The sequence below is a fragment of the Sorex araneus genome, chromosome 5 (genome assembly GCF_027595985.1).
Source record: "Sorex araneus isolate mSorAra2 chromosome 5, mSorAra2.pri, whole genome shotgun sequence".
Classification (NCBI taxonomy): domain Eukaryota; kingdom Metazoa; phylum Chordata; class Mammalia; order Eulipotyphla; family Soricidae; genus Sorex; species Sorex araneus.
This window is the reverse complement of record NC_073306.1, coordinates 21,799,325-21,818,921: the sequence shown is the minus strand read 5'-3', so window position 1 is coordinate 21,818,921 and position 19,597 is coordinate 21,799,325. Positions and strand designations below refer to the sequence as shown.

The following is a 19,597-nucleotide window of genomic DNA, read 5'->3' as shown; positions in this document are numbered from 1 at the left end:
TAGTATGAGGAATCAGGGACCTGTCTCGTTTGCCAAGACGTCAAAAATCAGATGGGCCGGACATGTGATGCGATTCAGAGACAACCACTGGACTAGAGCTGTTACCGACTGGATTCCATGGGACGTCAAAAGACCACGTGGCTGCCCACCAATGAGATGGTCAGATTTCTTCGTCAAGGCCCTGAATGAACGGATGAATGGTTTGAGGCTCTTCCTGGATCGAGCACATATCATTGGGCTACACTAGCACGCGACAGGGACAAATGGAGATGTTACTGGCGCCTGCTTGAGCAAATCGAAGATCAACGGGAAGACAAGTGACAAGTATAGTATGAGACAGGAGCCTAGATTCATTCTTTTAAAAAATTATTTATTTATATATTTGTTTAGCCTTTTGGGTCACAGTGGGTCATGCTCAGGGGTTACTCCTGGCTCTGCACTCAGAAATAACTACTGGTGGTGCTCGGGGGACCATATGGGATGCCGGGAGCCAATCCTGGTTGGCCACATGCAAGGCAAGTGCCCTACCCGCTGGACTATCTCGCTTGTCCTTTTCTATTTTTTGCACATGGCGACCCAGTCTTCCCAGCACCATTTCTGGAAGTTCTCTTTGCTCCACACTGTGCACCCAGCTCCTTTGTCACAGATTAACTGTTCACACATTTGAAGGTTTATCTCTGAGCTCTCGAGTCTACTCCAAAAATCCAAGTCTGTCTTTAGTCCGTGCCACACAGTTTCGATTACTATAGCTCTATAGTGTAGCTTCTTGGCCTCACCCCTCACAGTGAAATGCAAGCTCCGTTTCCTGGATGGCTGCCCCTGTGCCAGGGATCCTTGGCAAAGGTCCTCTGCAGTGTGCCCACATCTCTCTGCCCATGGAATTCTGCCTCTAAAAGCTGCTTGGAAAAGGTTGGCACCGCCCTCCACTCTGCACCACCGTCACCTACTGAACACGTAGAGTGCAAAGTTCAGTGAAACATTAAGGGCAGTGCAGGGGAGAAAAAAATCCCTTTTCACAAATAAAAATAATTCCACACACCCTCCCTACCCCAGTATAGACATAACATTTGGGGCCAGAGAGAGAGCACAGTGGGTAGTGCTTGCTTTGTATGTGGCGGAGCCCAGTTTGATCCCTGGCACCCCAAAGGGCCCCGTGAGCCCCACCAGGCGTGAGCCCTGAGCGCAGCCAGGCGTGGCCCCCAAACCAACGATAGTAGAACTGGCCTGGCGGAGTGAGCGGGGCGTGAAGACCCCTGTGCCACCAGGGGCAGCTCACTTGGCCACGCTGGGCCGCATATCCCCGCGCACAGGCGAGTCTGTCCGTGCTCTGCAGCCCTGGCCCCACCTGCCTCCCGCCGTGGAATGCTGACGCCTCCACCCGAGGGTCCTGATTCCCGGCTTCATATTCCGACGCTGGGACCACCTGAAACCAGTCTGAGCTGCTGCAGCACCGAAAGCGCAGGCTGCAAAAAGCAGAATTCATTAACTGCAGCACTGCCTGGAGGGCCGGGTCCCCTGGGGGAGGGCCGGGCGGGCGCAGGCTGGAGCTGGAGGCGGAGAGGGGGGGGCTCTCGGTGGGCAGAGCTGGGAGGGACCCAGGCCTCTGACTCCCGCTCTATCTTTAGCTCTCCATAGCAACCGTCACCAGGGTGGCCGAGAGGAGCTGCCAGCGGGAGGAGGGGGTGCCTGAAGCCGGGTGGGGAGACAGGAAAGCACAGGGAGGGCCCAGGGCTGGGACAAAGGGGCGGTCACTCCGGACCCGCCCCACCGGGAACTGGGACGCAGAACCCAGGCCTTCCTGGGTCTGCTGGGTGCGCTGGAGGCCCGTGAAGCAGTGAAGCAGCCCCCTCTCAGCTCTCAGCCGCCCCTGGAACCCCCCAAGTGCTGTGCACCTGACCTGAGCCCCGAGGTCTCCCAGGGGCCGCCCCCAGGAACAGGCAGCCTCCGGCGGACTCCCAGGGGAGCCTCAAGCAACACCCCCTTCTGAGGGCCCAGGAAATTCCTCCCTGCCAAAGCCCACCTAGTGAGGTCCAGGGGGACCCGGCTTCCTCCCGGGTCCCCTCCCCAGGCCCCCACCAGCCCCTGCTCCCCGCACACACACAGTGCCCCTGCCAGAGGAGGCGTGCCCTCCTGGCAGGAATTCGAGGAGGCAGGAAGGAGGCCTGGGCTAGAAGAGGAAGTAGTCCTCCTCCTCCAAGCCGGCCCCCCGCAAGCACGCCGCCACGTCCTGGGTGAACTGGGCCGAGCCGCAGACCAAGGCGAAGGGCTTTCTCCGGCAGGACGCGACCAGCTCTCCCACCAGCTCCTGCGCCAGGCGGCCAAAGCGGGTCTTCTCCTGGTAGCTCCAGGGAAGCTGCTCAGGGGCGCTCTCCTGCGTGGGCGAGAGAGGGCCGGGCCCGTGAGCCTCCTGGGACAGGGAGCACCGGGAGGAGAGCAACAGGAGCAGAACTCGGCAGTGCCCCGCCTCCCCCCAGGCCCCCCGCCCAGCCCCCCCACTCCCCGGAAGCCGGAAATGCTGGCTGGACTCCTCTTTCCTCGAGGTCTGCGTGGCCCTGGGCAGTGCCCGGCGGGTCCCTGGGGCTGGCACCCCCGGCCACGACACCCGGGGGGGGGGGAGCCGCCCTCCACCCCGGCTCACCTGGCTGAGCACGAAGAAGGTGCGCACGTTCCAGAAGCGAGCCTGCTCCTGCAGGAAGGCCTTCAGGTAGATGCCCTCGAAGGTCCTGAAGCAGCCGACCAGGGTGACGAAGGTCTCGTCGTCGGCGTTGTCGGTGATGCTCTGCAGGATGGGCACCATGGGGGCCAGGCCGGTGCCCGAGGCCAGCATGAGGAGCTCGCCGTACTGGGGAACAGGAAGCAGGTGACGGGGGAGCCAGGAGGGGCCTCACCCCGACCACCCTGGGCTTTCCCCTGCGTCCGCCTGAACTGGATGCCAGCACTGCCCTTCCCGCTGCCCTGCCTATCCGAGTTCCCCTCCACCTCCTCCAGGAAGCCACCCTGGCTTGGGCTCTATGAGATCTGAGTCACAGGAATCATGGCACTCTGGGGGCTGACAGGGAAACCTGAGGGCGCCCAGGTATAAGTGGTGGGCTGTTGCCCAAGCCCCCACAACAGCAGGCTCCCCGGCAAGGCTGTGCCCCCTCACAATGGGCTGAAGCCTGCTCTGCTCCCACCATCCCAATCCCAGGCCTGCCTTGTGGCAGCTCCCTCTGCCCTAGGCTGGCCCTGCTTGGACCCAGGGGCCCCCAGGGCTGTTCCCGAGTCTAAATGGGAAGGTAAGCAGTACGCCGGTGCTTGGCACAGTGCTGGCACCGGGAGCCAGGTGGTCCACTGCAGCCCTCCCCCAAGGGGCCGTCAACCAGAGTCCTCCCTGTAAGGAGCCCTCCCCTAAGAGGCCATCAACTAGAGTCCTCCCGTAAGAGGCTATCAATCGGAGTCCTCCCCTAAGAGGCCATCAACTAGAGTCCTCCCGTAAGAGGCTATCAATTGGAGTCCTCCCCTAAGAGGCCATCAACTAGAGTCCTCCCGTAAGAGGCTATCAATCGGAGTCCTCCCCCAAGAGGCCACGAGAGTCCTCCCACTAAGAGGCTGTCAGAGTCCTCCCTAAAGAGGCCATCAACCAGAGTCCTCCCTGTAAGAGGAGTCCTCCCCTAAGAGGCCATCAACTAGAGTCCTCCCCTAAGTGGCTGTTAATCGGAGTCCTCCCCATGAAGGCGGGCTCCTCCCTGAGCCCAGCCACTCTCCGTCTCGGACATGGGGCAGCCCGTGCACTAAGTGCTCGCCTCCTGCTTTCTGCTGCTCAGGCCCCGCAGGCGGCGTGAGTTTCCACTTGCTGCACTGCGCAGCGCACTGCACACCTCCTGGAGGCGCAGGTGTGGGTGGGTGCCCCAGCGCCGCGGGCTGGCCTCCCTCCCCTCCCCAGCTTCCCCCCTTCTCTGACAGAAACATCACCGCACGCGCGGGCCTGGGAACAGTCAGCGAGAGGAGAGTTCCGGCTGCCCCACGGAGAGGGGCCTGTCTGCCCCCTGGGTCCCAGCACTCCGCTGTCTCTCCCCCTGGTCCTCCTCGGCACCCCCGCCCTCTGACCCTCCTCCCCGCTGCCACACGAGCGAGCGGTCTGCCTCCCCATCACACGGCCATCGCCATCGAGTCCGACCTGCAGGGCCCCAAGGGGACACCCCGGCCCTGGGGCTGCCGCCTGGTGCTGACGGACTGCAGGGGTGCAAACAGGCGCAGGGACAGGCCCTGCCAGTGGCCAGTACCAGCGTGGGAGATGCCCTCCCTCCGCCCACTGCGTCGCCCGTCACCTCACTGCACGGGAACGCAGAGCTTCCGGTCTGTGTGAACGGGGACAGGGCCACGGCTTTGGAACACCCACTCGGAGGGCCAGAGCAATAGCACAGCAGGGAAGGCGTGTGCCTCGCACACACAGACCGGGTCCCCCCCCTCCGCTCCCCCCCCAACACGGTTCCCCAAGCCCCGCCTGCCAGGAAGTGAGTGGGAGTTAGCCCTGAGCACCACTGGGTGTGGCAGCAAAGCCAAAACTAAATAAAGAAGAAAAAGACCCCCAGGGGTCTCTGCTGTGCAGAAGGGCGGGCACAGTCCAGTCCTCTCTCAAGGGCCTGGAGACTAGGGGGACCCTGAGCCACGCAGAAGACTGAGCGGGAGATGCCACCACACAGCTGACTGGCATGGACTCAGGGGGCTCCTGGCAAGGGCTGAGGCGCAGCCTGGCTCAGAACTGGGGCCTCCTGCGTGCCGCTGCGACCCAGAGCGCATCCGAGGGGGAGACAGGCAGAGTGGGGGTTCTCGCCCCCTTGGGGTTCTCCCCTGGACAGCCTGCAGGTGCTCTTCCTTGGTCCGCTGCTTCTGCTCTGCGTCTGCTCATTTGGGGGCAGTGGACGCACAGTGCATGTGTAACAAGGAAAATGCCAATACAGCTATTTGTAAAAGGAAGCGAAAAGAATAGCAAGAAAGGAACAGATTCATTCTTATCTTTTTTTTTTTTGCTTTGTTTCCCTAATTGAGGGCTGGAGCGATAGCACAGTGGTTGGGTGTTTGCCTTTCATGCAGCCGCTGACCCGAGTTTGATTCCTCCGCCCCTCTCGGAGAGCCCGGCGAGCTACCGAGAGTATGGAGCCCGAGCGGCAGAGCCTGGCAAGCTACCCGTGCGTATTGGATATGCCAAAAACAGTAACAATAAGTCTCTCAATGAGAGACGTTACTGGTGCCCGCTCGGACAGTTTCCCTAATTAGGTATTAGGTGTTCACTGTGGATGATTTGGAAATTCGAAAGATGAAAATAAAAATCACCCATGATTCTACCTCCAGGACAGTCATGGCATCTTTGCTCCATGGTTTTCTGTATATTCACACGCTACAATGTATCCATAATGGATCTCGTTGGATCTTGTGTTTACAGCATCATGTGTATCAGCATCAACAAAATGTTACTATTCATGATGACACACTGTCAAGTCTCTGTAACCTCGTGCTTCACCTGCTGCCGGACATGCAGCCCTTCCCGATGCCTACCTGGAGAGCCACGATAACCCTAGGCAAGAAAGCCAGCAAGGTTGGCCATAGAGATAGCACAGGGGTTAGCGCTTGCCTTGCACGAGACCCACCCGTGACAGCTCCCCAGGCCCCTGTGGGACTGGGCCCCGAGCACTGCCGGGCAGAGCAGAGTCTCTTCCTCCCCTTAAAAGAGAGTCAGCATGATCGATTATTTCTGAGAGTGAAACCGAGGGTTCTTTCTTTTCCTTTCCAGGGCTGGGGATGGAACCTGGGTCTCCCACATGCCGAGAATGAGCTCAGCCACCATGCTCCATTCTCTACCCCCTGAGCTTGGAAATTCTTGTTTCGTGTATTTTTTTTTTATTATTTTAACTGTTGGGACTGTAGCAATAGCACAGCGGGTAGGGCGTTTGCCTTGCACACGGCTGACCCAGGTTCGAGTCCCAGCATCACATATGGTTCCCCGAGCACTGCCAGGAGTAATTCCTGAGTGCAGAGCCAGGAGTAACCCTTTGTACCGCCGGGTGTGATGCAAAATAAATAAATAAATAAATAAATAAATAAATAAATACAATTTTAACTGTTGCTGCTGCCGCCAAGGGAGCCCCAGCCACCCTATGGGGACTGGACCCGACAGGGCAGGTCTGCCTCTGGGCGCCATCCCTGCGCCCATCCTGAGGATCCTTCAGACCCGAGCACACACTGTCAAACTGCTTTTCCAGGCCTGCACCATGGCGGTTCAGGAACCCCCATGGGGAAGGGGAGGGAAGGATGGGAACATGCGGGAAGAGGGGGAGGGGCCTGTGGGCCGGACAGGACTGGGCGGGGGATGGGCTTAGGGCACTCAGGCAACCACCAGCAGCTGTACTCTGGGAGCAGCCTCCACAGCTGCTGCAATGGGACACAGAGAGCTGGGGGCGCAGACGGTACAGGGGTCCCAGAACTCGGTAGAGGGGTCCCAGACGTGATCTGCGTTTCTCTCCCCACCTCCCCGAAGCCTGGGCCACTTCTGCAGCTCCACATGCAGCCCTGAGGGTCATTTCAGAACAGGCTTAGGCTGGGGGCTGAGCGTGTGTGTGTGTGTGTGTGTGTGTGTGTGCATGTGTGCATGTGTGTGGTATGCATGTATAAGTATGTGTGCATTTGTGTGTGTGCATGTGTGTGTGTGCATGTGTGTGTGCATATGTGCTTTTGTGTGCATGTGCATGTGAGTGTGCTTGTCTGTGTGTGCATGCTTGTCTGTGTGCATGTATGTGTGCGTGTGTGCACATCTTATGTGTGCGTATGCATACGCATGTATGTGTGCATATGTGCTGTGTGTATGCATGTGTGCATGTGTGCTTGTGTGTGCGTGCTTGTGTGTGTGTGTGTGTGTGTGTGGGCATGTGCACACTTACCTGGTTTGGCTGATAGGAGAAGCTTCCGAAAGGTCCCCGCCACAGAGCCGTGTCCCCCGCTTTCCAGGACTCCACGTGCCGGGACATGAGCCCTGCCGGGTAACACTGGCACAAGCACAGGACCCCTGAGTGGCCCGGCCCACGCAGCTGGCACGGTCTCACCCGTCATCGTGGTCCTGGCCCTCCCCCGCTCCACTGAGCCCCCCACGAAGATGCCCCTGTCACCCCCAAGTTCCAGACCAGGCTCAGGCCACAGAGGGAAGCGGGGAGACCTGGAAGAGCCACAGCACCCCTGGGACCCTGGCCAGGGAGGCCCAATAACAACAGGGCACGCAGGTGACAGACAGGGGAACCGGGTGCCAGCGCCTGGGGCCTGGGGGGGTGGGAAGAACCAAGCAGGGGAGCAGGCGAGAGGGTGGGCGGGCACCCCTTCTAGAGGAAGCCACTTGGCAGAGTCCAGCACTTTCTCCGTGAACTGACTGATGCCACGTCTTTGGATTTTCCAAGAGAGCAGGAAATCCATACTTCCGTTTTTGAAATGTCAGCGACTCATTAGAACATTTTCGAGCAACATGCAGGCTCAAACCAGGTACAGCTGCAGGCTGCGGCCGTCGGCCTTCCCCATGGGGGCGACCAATAAAGACATAGACACATGCAGCCCCCCGCCCGCTCCGTGGTGTCCTCCCACCAGGTGTGTGAGCCTGTCACTGCGGCAACAATGAAGGGAAGGGACAGGGGCCTTCGGTGGCGTCTGCTGTGTCCGGGGCTGCCTGCTCCAGCTAAGCCTGTTCCAGGAAGACGACTCATGCCCAGCCACAGACCAGGCGGAGTCCAGAGCGTAGATGGATTCAGGCTCAAGGGGTCCCTTAAGGACCTCACGGCCGGGTGGAGGGGTGGGGTGTGGGGGTGAGTCTCAAACATTCTCCAGGACAGCTGTGTAATTCTGAGTAAGATCACAGCAGGTAGGGCGCTGGCCTGGCACGTGGCCGACCCAGGTGCCATCCTCGGCATCCCAGATGGTCCCCACCAGGCCTGATCCCTAGCGCAGAGCCAGGAGTGAGCCCTGAGCACCACAGGGGGACCCCCCAAACTAAACAACAACAACAAAACATTCCCCAGGTGGAGGGCCCTGAGGCGGGGAGTGCCTTAACATGGTGGAATCCAGGAAGGCTTCCAGAGGTGGCATCAAGCCCGCAGAGCCCTGGAGACTGGGCCAGGCCATGTTCTGGGTGGGGGTGGGGCAGGCGGGCAGTGAGGCCCGCTGGTATCCGGTGGGGGGGGTCAGGCCCGACAGCTGGGATGATGCTCGGGAAAGAGCATGGGGCGGGTGCCAGGAGTTGGTGCCTGGTGCTGGCAGTGAGCTCAGGTGCCCGCAGCCTGCAGGGCCAGCCCTGACCCCCAGGCCCCTCGTCGCCAGGCCACAGCAGCCTCAACTGGCCAGGAAGCCCGGCTGGGCGTGGTTTGCTGGCCCGGCACTCCCGTGACAGGAGGGGCCCTCCATCTCCAGTCCCGCCACGCCTCCCTCGGCCCACTCTGATTCAACAGAACCGACACCGAACCGAGGCCTCCCCACTGGAGACCCGGGAGGCGCTGGCACGAAGACCGCATCTCTCTCTCTCTCTCTCTCTGTGCCTCTGTCCCCTCGTCTGTGAAATGGGATGACGGGTCCCCTCCGTGGGGTGGGCCTGAGTCTGAGGCTGCAGGGAGGCGAGGAGAGCAGGACGCCCTGCCTGGCGCCCAGCAAGGCGGGAGGGCCTCCCCCCACCTACCCCGAGAGGGGCCCTACGGCCCTCCCACCTGGGCCAGGACTCCAGCCCTTCCCGGGATTCCCAGCCTAGGGGTGATTAAGCACCTCTCTGTGGAGGCGCTTTCGGGTAACCGCGGGAGAGGCTCGGCCCCGCGGCTGGGAGCTCGCAGCCGCCCTGAGAACTGTCTCCAGGCTTAGCCTCTCGCCAGCCGCGCGGCAGGCGGGCGGCCTGGGGGAAGCAGGCCATTTGGAGAGGATTTGCGGGATCTCCCAGACAAACAGCCGCGTGGAGCAGGGATCCCTGCCTAGCTTAAGCGTGACGGAGCAACGCCGGGCGGGAGCAGGGCTGGGCAGGCAGGAGCCGAGGCCGTTCTTACTAACACTGGGGCCTCCAGCCTCCTGGGGTCAGCCTGTGGCTTAGCAAACAAATGGGGACAAGAACCCCTCGACCGGGGGCGGAGCAATGGTGCAATGCGTTGGCGCTGCACAGGGCAGCAGGGGTTTGATCACGGGCATCCCCGTGTGGTCCCCCGAGCCTGGCCAGGAGCAAGCCCTGAGCACCGCTGGACGTGACCCCAAACAAAGCACACAAAGAGAGGGCAGGGTGGTCATTCTGACATGCTGGTGGGCGCCAGGATCCAGTGCGGGGCGGGGGGGGGGGGCGGGAATGATGACAATGACGCAGACTCTAGATGCAACCGTCTCTGGAAGCCAACCCTGTAGGCCACGGGCGACGTCAGGGCGTTCTACCTGCCTCCGCGGACCCCCTGCACACGAGTATGGAGGCGCCTGGCTCTCTGGGTGGGCTTCCAGCCAGCCCATGACCCGTTTCCCCGCTGCCCACATCCTCCCGCCACTCACGAGTGCTCCTCATGCCCCCTGCCTTGGGCTGTCTGTGCCCTCAGCCCGTCCGCCCGCCTGCCCCCTCCCGGACGGGTGACCTCGGCTGACAGGGATCCGTGTGGCCTGCCCTGTGGCCCCTATTCCTGCATGCCCCCTTTTCTTCCAGGACAGATGACCAGAGGGTGTCCGGATCGTGCCGTGCCCGGCCCGTGCCTCTCGCTCTCAGCCCGAGCACCCAGGTCAGACCTGCCGCCTCTCCAGCCTGCCTCCCGCAGGTCACCGGCCCTGCCGTCGTGGCTTCTCTGTGCTTCTGGTCAGCCGGGCCCAGCACCGTGCCTGCCTCCGTCTGGATGCCGTGCCAGCACACAGGGGGTGCCCCTGACCCTCCACCCACTGCTCGCCTCCAAGCTCAAAGGCTCAGCCGGCAACTCTGCTTCAGAAAAGGGGCCGGGAACTGCCCTCTGCCCCGGGGAAAGAGAAGGTGCCTCACCCGCCCCGCCCCACCACGGCTGCCGCCCCGGGGGGAGCAGCGGTGGCTGTCACCACACGGGAACCTGAGCACAGCTGAGCCGGGATGGGGTACCCTGCTTTGGTCTGCAGTACTGAGAGTCCGCGCACAGGGCAGCTCACCTTGATGAGGACCTCGAAGTAGCCGCTGGCGTTGGCGGGGCTGATGGGCGTGTAGGCTCTCTGGATGTCCAAGTCACCGACCCGAGCCCTGGGGCACACACAGGCGCTGGGTCAGGCACGCCGCACTCGGCAGAGCCTGGCAGACGTCCACTGGGTGCCAGGCTGGCAAGGGGAGGGAGGCCCTGCCACCCCAGGGCGGACAAGTGGAGCAGATGGGCCGGAGCCATCGGACAGCAGGGAGGGCGCTTGCCCTGCACACACCCAACCCGAGTTTGGTCCCTGGCACCCCATAGAGTCCCCCAAGCCCACCCAGGAGTGACCCTTGAGCGCAGAGCCAGGAGTAAGCCCTGGGCACCGCTGGTGTGGCTCCAAAACAAACAAACAACAAAAACCCAAAGTACAGCAGAGGATGAATCTGGGACGACCACTTGTCTTGGATCTGGCGGCCCCAGGGTCACTCCCGGTGCCACTGGGCTCCGTGGTGCGGGGCTGATGGTCGGGGCTGCTCAGGGCTGCTGGTGCAGTGGCAGCTGGGGTCAGGCGGGGCCTCGCCCAGGAGACCAGGAGTCCAGCCTCGCTGAGCTACCTCCCTGGCTCTGTTTCTCAAAAGGACGTCACGTTAGTCAGCTGATGCCATATGGCCGCCCCCCGACTCAGGACAGGCGTGACAGGCCTGGACGGCGAGAGCAGAGGCACACCACCTCCCTCAGAGGCGGGCGGAGTGTCCTCCTGACCTCAGCCGCCGCGGCCTGCGGGGACTCCCTAAAGCCGCACAGAAGGGCAGTCCCAGCGTCCTTCCCAGGAAGACAGCGCAAAGCAAGGCAAGGCTCTGAAGGTGCCCCAAGGGGGGGTCTCTAAGGGACAGTGTCTTCTGGGGGCCTGAAGGGGGAACCCGAGGGAACGGGACACGGAATCTGTGTGTGTGGCCAGGACCTCTGGACATGGTGACGCACCCAGGAGTGAGCAGGGTAACTGGGTGTGAGCTGTTTGGGGGACACGGGGATGTTTTGTTTCTGATCTCCTCTTAGCCACAGGATGACACGAATATACACAACTATGGGCATCTGCTCAACACCCACCTCCATGCGCCAGGAACACGGGGGCCAGACACGCTCTGAGGTGCCCCAGTGCAAGGGCGGCAGCCAGGACGTCACCCACGGGCACCAGTGACACTGCAGGACGCGCCCATGTTCCAGATGACGCTATCAGCATCAGCACTACGGCCTGGGGTTCGACCCCCCACATCCCAGAACCCCAGATCCCACATGAGGCTCGGGGAACTCCGGGGCACGAGGACGGGTGCGCTAACTAAGGCTGGGTGGATGGCCCTGGTGGGGGGGGGGGGCGTTCTCAACGGTGTCCCGCCAGCCGGCGCTGGTGCTGCGAGTCACGCTTCAGGCTTGCGCCTCCGAGTCGGGCTCCTGTGCTTCCGCCCTGCACGACCTGGGGCTAGCTGCTTCCCACTGCGCTTCCTCTCAGGTACGACCATGGTCCCCCGCCCCCCCTCCCCCGCCTCGGACTCGGTGAGGACGGCAAGAGGTCACGGGTGTAAACAAAGTGCGATCAACAAAGCAGTCACGTGGGGCGTCATTAACCTCAGAACGCACATCTGCACGGAGCCCCGGGGCTCTTTTTTGTTGTTGTTGTTGGGAGTTTCCCTCTATTTATTTTTTTTTGGGGGGGGTCACACCCAGCGATGCACAGGGGTTACTCCTGGCTCTTCACTCAAGAATTACCCCTGGCAGTGCTCAGGGGACCATATGGGATGCTGGGATTAGAACCCGGGTCGGCCGAGTGCAAGGCAACTCGCTGTGCTATCGCTCCAGCCCCAAGCCCCAGGGCTCTTGAACGCCCTGTCGCTAGGCCGGTTCTGGAAATGACCAACAGGAGGCGGGAGGGAGGACAAGCAAGCTGACAGGGGCCAGAGCAGGGCTGCCACGCCGGGGGCGGGGGGCTCCCGGGACCCAAGCCTACCGTAAGACGAGGTGCTGGCCAGGCCGCAGGCCGAGCTGGCCGTGCCCGGGCAGTGCGAAGCGGACGCGGTAGGTGTCCGGGGTGAGTCTGTGCACGTCAGTGATGAGGAAGGCCGAGAAGGTCTCGGTGCTCAGCGGGGAGGGGCCGCTCTGCAGCAAGAGGAGGCCCAGGAGCTGGCGCCAGGCCCGCAGCCTCCGCGTCCTGCCCGCCACCCTCCCCCCCAGCCCCGCAGCGAGTCCCTGGTGAGACAGAGCGTCCCTCCTCACTCCCTGCTCCCGTGACCCGGGCCTCACCTGTGGCCGGTCCCCCCTCAGCAGGGCCTCGTCCCCGCTGGCGCGGGCAGCCTCCCACCTGGCCAGGTCTCGGTGGTAGAGGTCGAACACGCAGGGCGAGCAGCCGCCACCGCAGCACTGGGCGGGCGACGGCTCCACGGGCCGCAGCCGCAGCCAGGGGTCCTCGCCACCGTCCTCCTCCCGAGCAGCCATCCTTGGCATCCTCGGCGGGGCGGGGTGCGGGCGACAACGGGGCTCTCTTCCGCGGGCAGCCAGGCCCTGGGGCCGCGGGCGCTGAGCCCTGCCTGGGGCGAGACACGAGCTCAGCAGTGACCAGCCCCGGGAGCTGCGGCCCGGGGGTGGCCCGAGGCAGAAGCAAGAGCCTCCCCCCAGGACCGGTGAAGCTCGGTGTGTGGGTGTGCCGGAAAGCTCTCTGCAGTGGCCGTGCCACGAGACAGGAGGGGGCTCCTGAGACCCCCGGTAGGGAAAAGGCCACACACGAGGACCCGGGCGTGCGGGGCAGGAACCGGGCCAGGTCAGCTGTGTGTGGAGCAAGCGGCCAGCTCTGCGCAAGGCCAGGCCCTGGCCTGTGCCACTCCTCCAGCCCAGGGAGGAAGAGTCTTGCCTGCACCCCCGGGGCCTCTCCCGTGTCCCCCTCACCCCCGCCACCCCCACCCGCATCCCCAGGCAACCCCCCGGTATTTCTGCCCCGCTGGGAACCCAGCCCAGGGCTGACAGGACCCCCGCCTCCCCCACTCTACAGCCGCGCCACACACACACACACACACACACACACACAAGGCAGCACCCTGGCCTGGCACGGTGCGTCCCTTCCCTGCTCTTGGCCCCAGCAGCCTCCCTGAGAGGGCACGGTGGGGGCTCCCACAGCGCCCAGGAGGGTCTCCACCGGGGACTCGCCCAACCCTGCCAGACGCATCACGTGAGGCACTCGGGCTGCAGTTCTGGGGACGAGCAGGACACCCTGAGGGTGCTGGGGGCCTCTGGGACCCCCTCCCCCCCAGCAGCATTCAGACCCTCAAGGGCTGCACTCAGCACTGCTCTAGGGGCCAGGCGCTGCCAGGAACCAAACCCAGGTGGGCGCGTGCCAGACACGTCCTATTCCCTATGCTGGCTTTCCTGTTTGTTTGTTTTGTTCCTCTGCCACGCCGGGCAATGCTCAGTGGCCACTTCTGGCTCTGCACGCAGGGATTACTCCTGGGGGCTCTCGGGGACCCTGTGGGATGGTGGGGATCGAACCCAGGTTGGCCGTGTACAGGGCAAATGCCCTACCCGCTGTGCTACCGCACTGGCCCCTCCCAAACTCAATTTTACCCCCTTGCTTTGCAAACAGCCCCCCACCCCCACCCCCACCCCCTACGCCGCCCTCCAGCACTGCCTGTGTTTCCCCTGTGTTCGGACAGACTGAGAGTGCTGGGCTCGTCACTCTGCACGGCTGGCGACACGGTGCCCGGGAGCAAGGCCTCGTTTACTCTCTCCAACAAGGCCAAGCACCAGAGGCGTCGTCTCACAGGCGGGAGAACTGAGAGTCAATCACTTCCCCAAGGCTGCGGGCTCCGAGAAGGGCGGGACAGGGGGGGCCGGGGGGGGGGGGGGCCTCAGCGAACCACAGCAGCATCGGGTCCAGGTGAGCTGTGCCCAGGCCCTGGCCAGGCAGCGGCAGAAAAGGCACAGGGCAGGGAGGGGGCCTGGGTGAGAGGGGCGCAGGGGTGCAGGGCTGCACGGACACCCAGGCACTGCCCTGGGTGCTGGGGAGAGAGTGAACTCACAAAGAGCGGAGCGTGCGGGGCGGGCTGCGGGGAGACAGCGGGCAGGGGGATTATGCGGTCCAGGCCCAGGAGTTTGGAGAGGGGCCGGAGCGTCTGCCTTGCACACAGCGGACCTGGCTTCTCTCGCCAACATCCCATATGGTCCCCTGAGCACTGCCAGGAGTGACCCCCGAATGGAGAGCCAGGAGCAACTCCTCAGCACCACCAGGAGTGGTCCAAAAATCAAGGCTGTTTCACTGGGGGCGCCCTCCCTCCCTCCCCCCCCAGAGGGGAGGGTAAGACCCCTCCCCGCCCCAAGGAACCCATCCCCAGCAGCCGAAAACCTCCAGAACTCAACCACTGCCGTGCTCTCGGCCGGTCTCCACACCCTCGAGCTGAGACTCACCCACGAGTGAACCTTTCCCTGGGCCGTGTGCGGCCGCGAATACACCCTCTACCCATACTCCAAGGGTACCGCACCACATCTGATGGGATTCAAAGTAGGAGGCAGCCAACCGTAGAGGGAAATATTCTATGATTTCAGTTCTGCTTTGGGGTAGGGATTGGGGTTTGGGATGGAAACACCAAAATATGGTGGTGGGAAGGTGTCATGGTGGAGGGGTTGGTATCTGAATATTAAATGTAATCAAATATTGTCAACTACTTTATAAAGTAGTTTGCTTTGCACACGGCCGACCTGGGTTCAATTCCTCTGTCCCTCTCGGAGAGCCCGGCAAGCTATTGAGAGTATCCTGGCCACACGGCAGAGCCTGGCAAGCTACCCGTGGCGTATTCGATATGCCAAAAACAGTAACAACAAGTCTCACAATGGAGACGTTACTGGTGCCCCCTTGAGCAAATCGATGAACAACGGGACAACAGTGATACAGTGCAGTGCTACTTTATAAAATAAAAAAATTAAAACAAAAAAAGAGTCTGGAGCGATAGCACAGCAGGTAGGGTGTCTGTCTTGCACGTGGTCACCCAGGTGCAATCCCCAGCATCCTGTATTGTCCCCCATGCACCTCCGGGAGTAATTCCTGTGGGCAGAGCCAGGAGTAACCCTTGAGCATCGCCAGGTGTGGCCCTAGAAGTCCCCGCTCAAAAAAAAAAAAAAACTTCAAAAAAGTTTGGCGAATGAGGGGCTAGAGAGCTAGTATGGACGTGAGAAACTTGCCTTGCATGAGGCCCACCTGGGTTTGATCCCTGAGCACAGAGAAAGAGTAGTTCCTGAGCATTACCCTGGGCATGGCCCGACACACCTTCTTCCCCCAAATATGAGCGAGGAAAATCACAGACCCCCAAGGCAGGGGTGGGTGGGCCAGGGGAGAGCAGACTCGGGCAGTGTAAGCCCTGGGAGGCTGCTTGGCCTCACCCACCTCCCTGGGCACTGCCCTGCCCCCCTGCCAGCCCCTCCATGGTGCTCAGTAAATACATTTCAAAGGGAGGCGTCTCTCCGGCAGATAGCCAATAGGCACATGAAAAAGTGCTCACCATCACTTATGGTTACAGAAACGCAAATCAAAACTAAATGAGATAGCGTCTCACACCAGTGCCACTGGCATATACCTGTCACTGTCACTGACATCCCGTTGCTCATCAATTTGCTCAAGCAGGCACCAATAATGTCTCCATTGTGAGACTTGTTGTTACTGTTTTTGGCATATTGAATACTCCACGGGTAGCTTGCCAGGCTCTGCCATGCGAACGGGATACTCTCGGTAGCTTGCCGGGCTCTCCGAGAGGGATGGAGGAATCGAACCTGGGTCGGCTGTGTGCAAGGCAAACGCCCTACCGCTGTGCTATTGTGAGGGCATTTACTTTGCATGCGGCAGACTCAGGTTCGATCCCCGGCATCCCATACGGTCTACCCTTGCACTGCCAGGAGTAATTCCTGAGTGCGGAGCCAGGAAAGACCCCTGGGCACCTAAATGCCTGGAAACAGGCAGTGACGGGGGGTTGTGGTGAGTGAGGAACCCTCATTCACTGCTGACGAGAATGTCGTCTGGCTCAACTTCTATAAGAAGCAATATAGAAACTTCTCCCCCAAAAAATACAAATATTGGGGCTGGAGTTTTAATACAGCAGGTAGGGTATCTCCTTGCATGCGTCTGACCCAGGATTGATCACTGGCACCCAATATGGTCCCCTGAGCCCAGCAGAGTGATCCCTGAGCACAGAGTCAGGAGTAAGCCCTGAGCAACGCCTGGGGTGGCCCAAAACAAAGAATAAAATTCTCAAATTACCCAATGATACCACTGCTTGGCATCGACTCCCAAAGCACAAAACCATCAATTCGAATGAACACCTATGCGCATCACAGCACTTAGTACAGTGACCAAGATACAGAAACAACCCAAAGGCCGAACCATAGATAAATGGGTCCAGAAGTCTGGACATACATCATGGAATACTATGCAGCTGTAATAAAGAACAGAATCAAACAATTTACAGCTACGTGGATGGCACTGGAGGATATCCTGCTGAGTGAAATCAGTCAGAAGGAAAGGGAGGGACACAGGAGGCTGGCTCTCACATACAAGAGGGAGCAGTAAAGGGTCAAAGGCAACCACGGAATTGGAGAGCTGGTTCACAGAACTGTCTGCCGTGCAGGGGCGGGGCCTAAGCACCTCGGTGGGGGGAAGTAGGAGCTGCGGCCTCTGGTGTCCTCCCCTTCCTGCCTGCCTTCCCGGTCCGGGCTTGGCGGAAGGGTCTTCTGCTAAACAGGTAACAAACACCCATGAGAAGAATGGGGGCGGGCAGAGCGACAGCACAGGGGGGAGGGCATTTGCCTTGCACGCAGCCAACCCGGGTTCAATTCCCCAGAATCCTGTATGACTCCCTGAGCACCTCCAGGAGTAATTCCTGAGTCCGGAGCCAGGAGTAACCCCAGAGCATTGCTAGGTGTGACCCAAAAAGCCAAAATAAGGAAAAAAAGAAAAGAATAGGAGCCACTCCCTGGGGTGGAGTTTGGGCCAGGCCCCCGGTGTGGCCGCGCTGCAAAGCTGGGGCCCAGGGGAGTGCCGGGCAGGCAAGCCCGGGTGCAGGCAAGGGAGCAGAACCTGCCTCGGTGCTCCCTCACTGACCTCACGCTTCCGAGTGCCAGAGCATCTTCCCCTCCAGTCCCCAGGGCACTGGCCGACACCCGGCCCGAGGCTAAGCCTGCAGGATTTTAGAAGGCCCGCTGGAACTTCTGCAAGGCATTCTTTTTTTTTTTTTTTTTTGCTTTTTGGGTCACACCTGGTGATGCACAGGGGTCACTCCTGGCTCTGCACTCAGGAGTTACCCCTGGCGGTGCTCAGGGGATCATATGGGATGCTGGGAATCGAACCTGGGTCGGCCGCGTGCAAGGCAAATGCCCTACCCGATGTGCTATCACTCCAGCCCCTGCAAGGCGTTCTTTTTATCCCCGCCCCCAGTACAGGCCTGGGGTGCGGGCCAAGGGTGCGGGAGAGCAGGGGGCACCCAAATGCAGAAAGGCAGGAGACTCGATGCTTGCTGACCACACGCAGGAATCTCAGGTGGCCCCTTGCTTCCCAGGCCCAGAGACACGGGAATGTCTCATGGCCCAAAGGCTGAGCTTAGTCCCTCCTTCCATCCATCAGCACACCGCCACCCACTCCGGCCACACCAGTCGCCCACACAGCAACCAGGACCAGCTCCCCATGGTGTGTGCCTCCCACCTGGCCCACAGCCCTCCCTGGCAAAGTCCTGTGACACTTGCGACGGTAGGGTTGAGAAGGGCAGTCGCTCTGCATGCAATTCTTCTTTTTCTAGAGGAAGACTTGGTTCTACGGCTCACGTGCTTCACAGGATCAGGAAGCTTTGGTGGACCCGGGCCCCTTGGTGGGAAAGGCATCCTACTCATTCAACATTCTGGCATACCGAGAGCTCTGGGAAGTGATACGTGCACGTTCAGTTTAAAAATAAGATCTGGGAGCAGGGCACAGGGCTAGGGGCTAGGATACAGCAGAGGCAAATAGGACCGGTCCATTACGTTTGCACCTAGCATGGTGTTTTATCACTTTAACCGGTGTTCACTGTGTGCTGAAGACCAGGACTGTATCACAAGGGAAAGAAATCTGGTCCCCTCTTTATGCCAGCTTCTCACTCCTGAGGGTTTTGTGAGATGATGTGAGAGAGAAAGAGCTGTGGGTCCAGTGAGAGTACAGTGGTAGGGCGTGTGCCTTGCATGGGGTTGACCCTGGGTTCTATCGCTGGCATTCCATATGGTCCCTTGAGCCCTGCTCTGAGCACCAGTGTGACCTAAAACCCCTTGCCCCGCCAAAAAAAAAAAAAAAGCTCTGTCAACTGTGGACAGCTGCCCAGGGAAGAAGAGTTGCGTATGCGCAGACACACACACACACACACACACACACACACACACACACACACAACTTACAGCTGCCTTCTGTTAGCTCCCGGAATCTAGAATCCTGCCTGGTATGCAATTTTGGAAAATGGTGGAAAAATTAGCCATGTGAATCATGAGCTTTATTTACCTATTATTATCATTGTTATTATCACTGTTGTTTTGGCTTTCTGTCCACATCCCGCAGTCCTAGGGGATATTCCCCTCCCAACTCAGTGCTCCGGAGTCCAGCAGTGCTCGGGGGCCCTGCTGCAAGGGCGGGCAAGGAATAAACTCGGCAGGGCTCTTGCATGCCAAGTACACACTCTTCTATCTCCTTTGGCCACCAGTTTCAGAATTCCGATTCATTTATTTTACTATATATATTTTTTTGGGGGGGGTTAGGTAACTTTTTTTTGGGGGGGGGCTGGAGTGATAGCACAGCGGGTAGGGTGTTTGCCTTGCACGCAGCGAACTGGGTTCGATTCCTCTGCCCCTCTGGGAGAGCCGGGCAAGTTACCAAGAGTATCCGGCTCACACGGCAGAGCCTGGCAAGTTCCCCGTGGTGTATTCAATATGCCAAAAACAGTAACAACAACAAATGGACACATTCCTGGTGCCCGCTCGAGCAAATTGATGAACAACTGGACGGCAGTGCTACACTGCTATATTTCTTTGATTTCTGATCTGGGGGCCACACTCGGCGGTGCTCCGGGCCTACTCCTGGCTCTGTGTTCAGGAATCACTCCTGGCGAGCCTTGGGGGACAGATGGGGTGCCAAGGACCAAACCCGGTTGGCCAGCAGCAAAGCAAGCGCCCTACCCACTGTACTATCTCTCCGGCCCCTGCCACGCGCATTTCTACCCCTACTTTTACTAAGCCAGGGACCAGGGGCGCAAGAGGAGGTGACCTGTCCAACTGCTCGTAAGCGGTGTCCCGCGCTGGAATCGGCAGCGCTGCTGCTCTTGTCCCAGTTCGCCGGGCCCCTGGCACTACTCACCTACACGGGCGACCTTGCCCCCTCCAGAGGCTTCTCCGGGTTTCCGCCCCCCCCGAGGCGGTCCCGCCTATGAGAACCCGGACACTGCCGGGGGGTGGGG

The 19,597-nt window shown here is 60.7% G+C and overlaps 1 protein-coding gene across 1 annotated transcript; it reads right to left on the bottom strand.

Moving 5' to 3' along the window:
* Positions 1 to 362: 362 nt before the first annotated feature.
* LOC101554032 (NADH-cytochrome b5 reductase-like) lies at positions 363 to 19,540 on the bottom strand. The gene is made up of 7 exons (XM_055138981.1): positions 19,498 to 19,540; positions 12,402 to 12,685; positions 12,109 to 12,257; positions 10,135 to 10,222; positions 6,915 to 7,019; positions 2,639 to 2,842; positions 363 to 2,371 (listed from the first exon to the last, which is right to left on the bottom strand). The coding sequence occupies exons 2-7, from the start codon at positions 12,600 to 12,602 to the stop codon at positions 2,168 to 2,170; spliced, it is 951 nt and encodes a 316-aa protein (XP_054994956.1). The 5' UTR covers positions 12,603 to 12,685; positions 19,498 to 19,540; the 3' UTR covers positions 363 to 2,167.
* Between the last annotated feature and the right edge of the window lie 57 nt (positions 19,541 to 19,597).